The 12,502-nt window shown below is 34.3% G+C and overlaps 1 protein-coding gene across 1 annotated transcript; it reads left to right on the top strand.

The window, feature by feature from the left end:
• The first annotated feature begins 5,256 nt into the window (after positions 1–5,256).
• Positions 5,257–11,458, top strand: LOC143594762 (uncharacterized). The gene is made up of 16 exons (XM_077073997.1): positions 5,257–5,377; positions 5,646–5,713; positions 6,164–6,319; positions 6,402–6,569; positions 6,636–6,786; positions 6,860–6,939; positions 7,024–7,299; positions 7,386–7,529; positions 7,604–7,738; positions 7,835–7,933; positions 8,015–8,071; positions 8,794–8,998; positions 9,084–9,202; positions 9,276–9,344; positions 10,162–10,260; positions 10,989–11,458. The coding sequence occupies exons 1-16, from the start codon at positions 5,257–5,259 to the stop codon at positions 11,226–11,228; spliced, it is 2,187 nt and encodes a 728-aa protein (XP_076930112.1). The 3' UTR covers positions 11,229–11,458.
• The last annotated feature ends 1,044 nt before the right edge of the window (positions 11,459–12,502 follow it).

The following is a 12,502-nucleotide window of genomic DNA, read 5'->3' as shown; positions in this document are numbered from 1 at the left end:
AAGCACAATGCTTTCTCCCAAGGTGAAAAGTTTGTATGTAAATATTTATTACTTATATGACAAAAAAAAACTTTGGAAGAAAAGAAGAGAAGTTATGAAGATAGTTCATCATATATTAGGTGAAACTTGATTTCAAAGAGCAATTTTTGGTTCATTAGCTCTCGGCCCGTTTAAACCATTTGGTTTAGTTAGTTAGATTTTGTTTTATAGCTAACTTAGTTTCGGATTTTCTAGCCGTTTAGCCACTTTTCCCAAAAATTCCTCACCCTAACCCTAAGCCAAGTTACAACCCTCAAGTACTCGTGTTTTATGCCATATATGTGTCGTTTTGATTTGACCCTTGAACAAGCCTATACTGTGCTTAGTCATCGTCTTGGCATCGAGTGTTCTCAACATGCACTATTACACGCATGATCACTGAATATAGCCGAGTGTATAAGTGAACATTGTGAGGTTTGCAAGGTAGGAATGTGACGACAAATTGTAATGTTCTCTAGATTATGTCTTAATTATTATTAGGCTTGTTTGGACATATATACAATGTTTGCTTGATCCATTAAAGAATCGAATGATTATTGCTTGCGGGTTATTATTGCTATTGTAGAGTTTGTTTTACTTGCTTGAGGACAAGAAAAGTTCAAGTGTGGGGATGTTTGATGTAACACAAAGTGTACATCTTATTACACCAAATTTTCCTCATATTTTAGCCGAACTCCATGCAAATTCATTGTTTTTGGTACTTATTTGAGTTATTTGTGAATTTGCAGGTCCGGGCGCCCGCCCGACAAAGAAAACAAGAAAAGAGGGCGTTTCGTGGACAAAATCAACAATCTGCCGACCCCGCACGACCGTGCAAGATCTTGCACAATCGTGCTTCCCGGAGATGCAAGCCAGTGCCGCAAAATTTCAAAAGTGCACGACCGTGCATGGTCGTGCGGATGCCCGTGCATGACCTGCACGGCCGTGCTGGCCCGTGCCAGAACAGAGAAGTTTGACCTTTTGGTCAGACTAAAGCAGGGTGTTGACTTTCCACTTATATGCACGACCGTGCATGCCCGTGCATGGGCCCGTGCTAGAAGTCCAGAAAACTTAAATACACCTCCACTACTCCCATTTCAAGTGTGGAGCCTTAGGGGAATTCTCTAAATTGCTGGAAAATTATTGTGTGTTTGCTAGAGAGAATTCAAGGCTTCCATCTTGTATAATCATCCTTGCAAGTAGCATTCATCATTCATCTTAGTTTGCAATTTCTTGTTCCTAACAATGCTTTGTAAGACTACTTTGATTTTGTTTGTTGTATCAAGCCTTATGGGCTAATATTTTTACTACTTAGATTATGTTGAAACTTCTACTTATGTGATATTTTATCTATGCATGATTTTGGCAAGTTGGTGTTCTTCAAGTTTATGACATGCTCTTGAATAGAGTTTGATGGTTGAATGCTTGTTTTAATTCCTAGTCTTGTTAGTTTGATAGATGTTTAACCATAATATGTTGGAAAACGATGTGTTAAGCATTTGTTTATGAACTTAGTTTGTGTATGCATACTTTGTTTATATCATTAAGTTAGGAATGACTAGTGGAAATTAACTTGGTTATGAATTTTAACAAGCATGAAACCTATCCTTGATATTGGAAAATTGTATGGTGATAATATGATTCTTTGAGTTGGTTAATATTTGCTAGGGATTAAGGCCATAATTCTTGGTTCATATTTTGCTAATTAAAAGTTTCATGTGTTTAACTAGTATTCTTGAACTTGTCTATTTTACATGATTTTAGGTGGTTAGTTTGTTGTTTTCATTCTAGCTTTCCTTTGATTGTGAGATTAGGTAGTTTTGACAAACTTACTAATATATGGTTATTAACTTGTTGAAAACCCATCATGTTGTTTTGTTGCTAGTATTAGGTTGCCTTGATTAGAATTTGATGTTAGTGCTTAATACATGATGTTTGTCATTATCATTGCTATTTTGTCACTAAGTTTAAGTGGATGCATGTCTAAGTAGCTTTGTTTGGATTAATTGTTAGTTGTATTTTATTTGCTTCGTTATTGTTGTATGCTAGTTTGGTTACTTGAAAAATTATTTGGATTGTTTGTTTGGTTAAATTAATTACAAAGATTTAGTATCAAAAGTTAGCCGTGTCCATGGATTGACACTCGGTTCTTACCGATACTTTGCTACAAACGATAGGTACACTTGCCTTTCGTGTGTGGTTTGGTTGTTGGTGAAAACCATTTTTAAAACCCGATTTGTGTGAAACTTTTATTTAATTTTTATATATATATATATATTCGCACACGTCAATAGGAAACTAAATGCACCTTTACTAAAATTATTTAGTATTTATATCATTATTATTTGGTATTCATGTTATATTATTTATTGATAAATAAGCACACTATTATATACAATAATATGGTTAAATATTATAATATAATATATATATATATATATATATATCTATGTATATATATGAATATATGTATTTATATAATATATAGTTGTTGGAAAAAATTCCGGATAATAATAGTTCGGGTTTGGTTTAAGCGAATTAAAGTTTATTATATATTAACAATGATATAAAAAATGAATTAACTAAAAATATATACAACACCGGGCCTGGGGAGGCTCGAACCCGCGCCCCAGGCCGGTTCCAGCGTTTTAACAAGTGTGCACAGACCATCAAAGTAGCCTGGTTATTTATAAATATTGTGGAAACAGTTATATAAATAAACAAGGTTGTGTTCTTACCCAATTTCAAAGTAATAAAGCCCTAGATCACCAAATCGGCTTAATTGATCATTGTTTGTTATGATTGATTTGGGGGTTTTATTTCTGGGCTAAAAACGATCGTAAAGCATATAAATAATACCTTGTATGTTAACGGATTGAGGGAGAACAGCTACTTAGGGTTGCGGTTATCACTTGAGATCGAACAGGTTATGGACAGTTTTGTTAATCGTAATTAGGTTCTTAGGGCTTTGTATCGCGATGCTGAGAGGGTTGTGTGGTAGGATTTAATTGATTTTTAATCGAGTATTTATAGTGATTTAAGAACATTTAGGCCGTTGCTCGAATTATAGTTAATTAGCTGTCGATTTTGATTCGTTTTCTCAATTTAGAGTGTCGGTAGGATCGATTTTAGTTAATAAACGATTTGGTGAAATCAATTTCTTGATATATGTCTGAGAATTAAGGTTCAAGAAAGGCGGGGGGGTATACGGCGGTGACGGGGTAAGAGGGGAAAGAGGAAAGCAAATCTTGAAAAATTTTGCAATCTGGTCCCTAAATTTTGATTAAGGTGTTAAGGTGGGTTAAAGTTAACATAAGGGGCATATCTTGCACATTCTTGATAGTTAAAATCAAATAAAATAAATTACATGATTGAACAAAAATTTTTTAAATGGGTTGGTTTTAGGATCCGAAATTTAACGAATGTTACACATCACGCGCAGGTCCGACTTAGAGCATGTACGAACTAGGCAATTGTGTAAGGCCCATTGAGGTTTGAGGCCCATAATTTTTTTAGTTTCTTTGAATATATTTTATATATTATATGAGTTTTTTTAATTTCTTTCAATATATATTGAGGTCCATATTTATAATTCGTGCAAGGCTCACAAAGACAATTAAACTCTTATGGACGGCCCGGATCACGCCCAAAGAGGATGGAATATGTGACCTCCACTTTGATATTGAAATTGAACCACCTTATTATTTGTTAAGATTTTCAAATACATTTTTTTTATTTATTTAAAAAGTTTATAGATATAGAAAATTATAAATTAGTTGTAGACTATTCTATTTCATAATACAAAAATAAATAAATAAAAATACCATTTATAAGTATAATTCAAGTAACATGGATCCATGTATGTATGCATGCATGTTGTGTATGTGTGTGTATGTATGTATACATGCATGCATGTGTATGTGTGCGTGTATGTATGTTTTTTGAAATTGAGTCAAATATCATTTAAGTACTATACCTTATGTTTTAAAAGTTGCTAGGCGTTGGCCAGGTGACGGAGGTAAGGACTAGCGATTAATCGGAATTAATTGGATTGAAATTTATATGTACATTTTCAAATATATATATTTATATGAAAAATTTTCAATTTTGACCGAATAACGATTAATTGGTGAGGTATTAATTGCCTAGGCAAGGTTTTACAACCATGATTATACTCAAGGCCGGGGTGTTTGGGATTCCTTATTTTACCTGCTTATAACTTTTCGTTGAATTAATAAGTTACAGCTATTAACATTTTAAAAACTAACTAGGAAGATTCCTGGCGCGTTGCGCCGGGTTGATTTTGTTGACAGTTGTACTTGTACAACTTATCAAATCGTGCAGTGCATCTGTGAGTCGAGGTGAATTCGATCGGTGCCGGGTTATGAAATCAGTAATAACCCCCCCCCCCCCCCCCCCAAAAAAAAAAACTTTCTTAAAGCAAAAATACAAAAAAACAACATAAAAAAAACATGCGTTGTGGTTACGAACTAATGACACTTCGGTTGGTATCTGGTTATGGCGTCAAAACTAAAGCAAATCATAAGATTCATCCACACCCAAATACAATAATTTAACATATTTAAAATATAAAAAAAATGTGGCGAACAAAAAAGCACGCACGTTACAGTTGCGAACTGATACAAATTTGTTGATTCTGGAATCGATGGACAAAAAAAGTGATAAAAAAACCAGCGCGCTCCGTTTGCAAACTAACGCGAATTCAGTCAAAATCGACGTTGTCGGGACTAAATCGTACACAAAATACTATAATGTTGTGGTGGTGAACTGAAACGAGTTCGGTTGGTATTAGGCTACGACACAGAAATTAAAGCAATAAATTAATTCGTCCACGGTAAAGAAAAACGTATTTTACAGCAACAAACCGACGCGATTTAAAAACGAAAAATAAATTAAAAGCAAATAAAAAGACTAACCAGCCACGTAAGACGACGTGGACCAATCACATGATTACGTTGCCAAACTTCTTAATTATTACATATGATAATAATTAATCTCATAATAATAGTATCTATCGGAATTGGTGTTCATTTGACTACCCTTTCGGGAGCCCTAATTTTGAGGAGGCCGAAACTTTTGGGGTGGCTCTGGGCAATGGCACAATTGATGATCCGACCCATATTCAGATGCCCTACCCGAACATCGTTCATCTCCTTTTCCTTTTGACAGACAGACTCTCCACTCCAACAACACAACACAACACAGAAGCAGCTCTCAATGGAAGATAATAATAAGAATGGAGTTGATTCAATCAACGAACAACGAACCTATACCATCCCGTCCGGTGACCACACCGTCTGGGCCGACGTTTCCTCTCTTCTCCTATCCGCTTCTAATGGTAATAATTTCTTCTACTGAAATTATTATTAGGTTTTTATATGTTAGGTTCAATACGCATGGCATGATAGGCGTGCATAACTGTCATGTGTGTTGTTAGGTTAAATTCATTCACTAATCCTATCTCTTTTTATTAGCTCTGCTAATTGTATAATATTTATTATTATTATTTGGTTTAAACTCTTTGCATCATGCACATTCACCTTCACATTTGACAGACACTTATTGAACTATATAATATAAAATCGTCCTAATGTGACCATCTACAGATCTGCAAGACGGTGAGCTCATTTGCGGAGAGAATTTTAATCTCTTTGCAGCCATGTCTGCTTTGGAGGTAATCAACTTATCATTTGCTCATACTTATTAAAACCCCTCTATTCGTATTGATGACGGATCAAGAACACCGATCATTTCAATCTTTACTTTTTGAACTTTTGCTTTTCATGTTTTCAACATTTTGTTATTCAAGTTTTGGATTACGTTTGAATCTTGACTCTTTTATAAGTTTTGGCAATAATTAGATGACACTAAATGCTATATAATAGCTTTTGTTTATTTTACTTGAATAATAGTATTATTTTTCCAATCCATATATATATTTATTTTTTTCTTTTCTTAAGTGCACTTTTTTCTTCTTAGGCCTCAATTTTTTGCATCTTGCACCTAGGCTCAAGGCGAGGAGGCCTATGCGTCTTGAGTGCGACTAGCACCTTTGATAACTACGGATTTGCTGAGTTTTCCTTATTGGTTTGCGACCTATTGATGTTTCAATCTGTTTTTGTAGATAATGGACCCAAAGATGGACTCAGGCATTGTTTGTAAATATTATTCGGTTGATGAAGCCATTGAGGATGGTGCTGCACCAGTCCCCTTGAGTATGAATAAAACTGTAGATGTTCATTGTATAATTGATGTCATGGATCACCTGCTTGCATGTGAGGTACTTTCAGTATTCATGCTTTTATTACTGCTTCCTTTGTCAAGAATTCTAATTAATAATAATAATAATTTTTGATTGATAGGCAACTTGGCACAAGGGTCATTCACTGGCACAAACTATTTTTTCTTGCATCTATCTTTTGAGACCTGATAGAACATCATCACATGCATTGCTAAGTTCTTACTGCACAGTTGTTCGTGCAACATGCAATGCAGTTATTTCAGTCGTTTCTGATACGCGCACACATGAGGTAGAGCATATTGATGTGCTATATTGTATTATTTTACGAATAATATATTAAGTGTTCGTGTAATAGGAAGAGGATCTGTTTACTATTACATCTGGGCTACCATTAAAAAAAGACGGTGATGAAAAATGTTTATCCATGCTAAATGTTCTAGAAGAAACGGTTACTCGCCAGTTACATGCTTGCAAATCCCCGTCACATAAGAAGAGATCAATAGAAGGTGTTTTATATTTTATATTTCTTTTGCTTTATTCAATGTTACATAAATGAAGAAGTTATTTTTTCTATTGCAGATATAGAGCCGTTACAAACAAATCTTGATTTGGAAGAAGGATATTGCAAATCTGTGTTATGTCGTTTGCGTTTTCGTAAGGTCTTACCCTGTGTTTTATTTTCATACTTAACACTTTATCATTGGTTTTTACTAACGTTGACTCAACTGTTTATCTGATGTCAGCATTTTTACCATGTTTTGGTATGTTTGAGGCGAGCACAAGGAAGAGGTTTGGATTTAGCAAGAAAACATATAGCATCATGCTTAACCGAGCTCAGTAACATCCTCAAAACAGAAGGCTTTCTTAGGTCAAACTGTAAATATGGAATGTGTGAGAATGCAACAGAAGATATTACAACTGCCTCTGGCTGTCAACCGGTTGGGTTTGATTCAACTTTAAACACTAGATTATCTGCTCCAACACCACCCCGTGCTATCAAACTTCTTAGCTGGAAGCAGGTAACAACTAACAAGTAACAATTTAGCAATTATAAATTAATTAAATCTTTTTACAGTTGGTTTAATACTTTACTAACTGTTTACAGGCTGTCGAATATTTTGAAAAGCTGCTTCGTGATCTAGATGTTGTTTGTTCACATCCTACAGACTCGTCTTTTGAAGGTGTTTTGCGTTTCGTTGTTGAGTTTCAGAAGTTGCAACCTGATTTGGTTGCGCGATCTCATTTACAGGTAGATTTAAATAATCAAATAAGAATTTTTTATGCTTTTGCTTTTTGGTTCTCACACCTCAAACTAATAAACAGCTTCTACTAGCTCAAGATGGGAAATTTTATGGGCGTGATCCTATGTTTACTGTGATTTGTAAAGCAGCTGCAGTACCCGAAATGACAAAGAATCTTGACTTACAAAGAATTGAATCTTTTGTGCATCTTGGTCAGGTGAAAATCTTTATATTTACAATATTGTGATCTTTTTATGTAAATATAACTTTGTTATCCTAACGAGCGTTTATTATATAACTTTGCATGCTAAAGTTGGCAATAACTCTACTTAAACTTTTGTGTACCAATGCTGCGTGGCAAAGGCGCCAACTTGGCAAAGTCTTACAAGACTGGCGTATCTTACACATGCAGGTATGCACTATTATTTTTCTTGTTCTTTTTTTTTTGTAAGTTGCTTTAAGTTGTAAATAGTTTGGTCTTTTTGGTCAATAGCTAGAGCTTGCTCTTAGAAAGGAGTTTGAAGAAAACCCAATCACTTCAATTGATGAGGTATGCACTATCTATTGATTTTTTTGGTAACCATAAGAGCCCGTTAGGAGAAGTAGTGGAAGTTAAATTCGAACCTGAGGAGAATCGAGGGCTTATAGGGTTGTAAACGGACAGAACCGAACTGAACGAGGCATTGTTCATGTTTGTTTTTTGAGCTTTTATCAGACAAACGAACGGTTCATGAGCACGTAACTGAACAAAATTTTTTGTTCTTGTTTGTTTGTTAAGGAAATGATATTTTTCGTGTTTGTTAGTTAATTTCATAAACGGACAAACATAAACGAACACAAACTTACAAATGAACATAATGAAGCACAAAGAACATTAGCAAACATATATTAGTTTGAAAATTAAAAATCAACATTCTGAAGAAGTTTGAAGTTTAAAATAACTGAACATAAACAAACGAACATGAACGAACATTCACGAACACGACCTCTGATCATGGTTGATCGGTTGTTCAGTTAACTAATTGAACGTAATTTCTTATTCATGTTCGTTTAGTTAATTTGTTCTTAAACGAATGCATGTCAATGAACTTCCCGCCGAACAGGTCGCTAAACATTCAGTTTGTTTACAACCCTAGACGCTTACCTCTGTGCCATCCCTTGAAGATTTAAAATTTGTTTACGAACTCCAAAATACGGTCTTTTTGGTCACTGGACTTATTATTTTATACATACGTATATTTATATATATATATATATATATATATTTTACAGAACTTATTCTTGAAGATGTATAAACACATTCTTAATTGGATTGAGGAACAAACATATTGGATAGCTTTTCGTTTCCTCATCTTAGGCTTTGAACTGGAACTTTATTCTCCCAGTGAGTACTGCATGGTGTATTGGTATATATACATTATCCTCATCAAACTTGCTGAAAAAATACATCTAAGAATGACCACAAGCGGTGAAACTGGTGAGTATAGCTTCAATATATCATTTTCACTTTCCCTTTTTTTTTTAAACAAATTTACTTATTAATAACATGTTATTAATGCCAGGTAAGCGAAAGGGAAAGAAGAAAAAGGACTCCATGAAGGATGTGCCAAAGGATTCATCAATCCCACCTGGTGTTTTGTTACTTCATTGTCATATATATCTTGCTGAAGGGTTGACATTGGTAATATTATAATTACTTTTGCAAGATATAGACAGCTTTTATCAACTAATTATTTTACCTTTTTTTTGTGTAGATGATTGCTGCTTTAAGAAATGAGCATGGAGTTTTTCAGTGTCGGGGACCGTTTAATACTGAGCAAGAGGTAACTCAATCTTTTGAATGCTTATAAGTTATAAGCATAGTTATTAAAAGCGCAGCGCCTGACCGCCTAGGCGTTTTTTTGAGCGAAGCGGTGGTTTGCTGCCTTCTTTAATTACAGGCGCTAGTTTAGGAGAAAAGTCTGGCCTTTGCTTGCTTATTTTCTGCTTTATTTTATTTGATTTTCTTTGACTTATCACTTAACCCGTTTAAACAACTTACCTAAAATAAAATGGGTTAACATAATTAAAGAACACGATTCAGTAAAGTTAGTTATGTCAACAGTGATCGATTCATGTTTTTTAATTTTAATTATTTGAAGATGCATCCTTTTCATCATTGAAAGTTTAATATAGTGTTTTATTTACTAATTGTCATCATGCAATATGTTTTTAAACTTTAATTTAGATTGTTGTTGAATAAACTGTCATTACTTTTAGTTGAAGATGCTCAGATCATTCGTTTTTGAATAGACTGTCTGCCTTGATGATATATGTTGGTTATTTTGGCCTTTTAGATGATTTTGGGTACTTTATGGAGGATTATGGCTTGAAATATTTTGGAATGTTAAAAAAGTGATATTTTCCATTACTTTGGTTGTTCTATGAATTGTTTCAAGAATGAATGTTTGTTTCCAGTATTAATATATTTAAAATTTTGTTTTATTATGTGCGCTTTTTTTTAAAAAGCGGGCGCTTTTTTTGCGCTTAAGGTCAGGGCGCGAGGCGCACCTTCAACGCTTTAGAGCGCTTCTCGCATTTTATTAGTTTACTGCAAATTAGTATTTATAATTTAAATATACGTTTTTAATGAATACACAGAGATTTATTCAGCATTTTGAGCACCTACAGAAAGCTTGCATTCCTGATCATGTTTCATACTACTCGTTCAGAGACTACACTGATCATGCACAATTTGATGTAAGTGTTACATGTTAAAATGCAATGTTTATTGCTTACATGGGAAGATGAGCTTGATTGGGTAAAAGGCCAAAACAGGTTCAGGCTCAAACCCGTTATTTTTTAGTATGGGCCAGCAGGTTGCTGGTTTGGATGGGGTTGGTCTGCAAACACATTTTTCTAACTTAACTTTATTTCTAAACAGCTATTACATTAATTACAGCCGTGTCGGTTGGCTGGTAGATCTGTATATCCGTTTAACTCATCTATATAAACGAGTCAGTTTTGAACAGGTTAACTACTTGTAAATGGATTGCACTCAAGCTGTAAACATGTTAAATGTGTCATAAACGGGTCGGTTGGTTGTAATAAATGGGTTTAACAGGTCGTAAATGTTGGTGGGTTGATCTGTTCAATTAAATGGCTTAAACAGATAACCTGAGGACATAAAATGATGTAACGAGGCGAGTTGTAAGCGGGTAAACTAGTTGCAAATGTTAAACGTGTCATAAACGGGTTGGCTGGTTGTAATGAATGGGTTAAATGGGCCATAAACGCTGGTGGGTTGACCTGTTTAAATAAGCGGGCCAACATAATTATATGAGTTAGTTAAGTCAACCCGAACACAACTGCAAACACATTTTTGTAACCTCATCTAAATAATTAACAAGCTAGTTGTCATTTTATAAGTACAAAACAATATTATTGCAGTAATAATCTAAATCTTTGAATAAAAACGATTCATTCAGACACTCGCTATGTGTAACTACTTCAAAGAAGCCCAAAGGATTGCAAAGGAGTTAAGAAGTAGTTTCTCTAACGACACAAACAAGCTAGCCGAGCTTCGACATTTGGAGCAAGTTGCAGAACACAACGGTATCGCCCTTAATCTTGTAAGTCGGCTAGGGTCACTCGACCCGTCACTAAAGGTTTCTTTTGAATTCAACCATCATTCTCACTTTGCAACTGCTGTTGTCAAGAGATCCTGATTTTTGTTTTCGTTTTGTTTTTGTTATTTTTTTTCAAATTTAATTATTCTTATTATTTGGTCATTTAGCCGTGTTCTAGGTTTGCAAATAGCGTTTTGCAACGTTTTGTTGGTATTGTTCCATAAAAGGATATAGCTTTGATAATTCTTGTGTAACGCCACCTGCGTGTGATACAGACTTGGTTTATAGGGATATTTTGGTAATTTGTTACTGTAATAAGTTATTATTTGCCAACATGTTTTGTAGTTTAATAGGGTTGAATTTGAAAGTAGAAACCACATTGATGAACTTTTGCTCATATTCTGACCTTGTATTGCACCATGTAATTTTCAACCATAGAATTCCTGTTTAGATATGCTGTTGGCGTTAATAGTTAGGTGTCTTTGGACAACAAATCTTCAGCAAGTCAATTGCATAATAAAAGATCTTAACCGGTAAACAAAGTGATGCATGATGTGCATTATAAAAAAGGTGATTGGGCGAGACTAATATAATTCTAAAGTCGTTAGTTGTAGGCCGTTAGAAAAACGCTTTTTGAACGTAAAACTCAATTTATGGAAAACCCAACTTTCTCGTTCCAAACGTCTTTGGAACCGTAGATCGGACCTTAAGGAACCTTTTTCTAGTAAAAGCCCCTAGTTATTGAGGTCATTGGAACCTTAGAGCCATCATCAAGATTGGTTGGGTTGTTGGTTGGTTGGTGGTTAGTCAATTGGTGGTGGTGGTGTTAAAGTTGAGCTTTTCGGCAAAAGATGTGACTGTTTCGGCTAAAAGTATTTTTCTGGGGACTTGCAGATAACGGAGTTAGGTTTATGTTAGTCGCAAACCGTTGGAAACAAATACATTAAAAGATGAGATTGTCAGTAGCCAACTTGTTAGTTGGGATCAGCAGCGACCAAAAAATGATAACTGGGATTGATAAAAACTAATACACATATAAAAAAAGAATTTTCTTACTAATGCAGAAAGAATTTTGATTAAATCATTAAATAATATCACATAACTTGATTTCCTTTGAATGAATGAATGAATGAATGTTTGTACGTACGTATGTATGTCTGAGATACAAACAAAAAAACCATGCTAATCGTGCGAACCAAATGAAATCACGGTGGCAAATTCGTAATTAATATACAAAACCTAATTTGTAATTAATCGTTCTTCGTCTGATGATGTCAATCAAATCAGAATCAACCAATTCATATTTGTTTATCTAAACCAATTGGTTATCGAATGAAATCGATGAAATCTTATTCAAATCGATCAAATCATAT

Source organism: Bidens hawaiensis, unplaced genomic scaffold (genome assembly GCF_021521415.1).
Source record: "Bidens hawaiensis isolate Kalapana, Puna unplaced genomic scaffold, B.hawaiensis_p1.1 tig00044172_1, whole genome shotgun sequence".
In the NCBI taxonomy this organism is placed as follows: Eukaryota; Viridiplantae; Streptophyta; class Magnoliopsida; order Asterales; family Asteraceae; genus Bidens; species Bidens hawaiensis.
The sequence above is the reverse complement of the archived record's forward strand: the minus strand, read 5'-3'. Positions and strand labels throughout refer to the sequence as shown.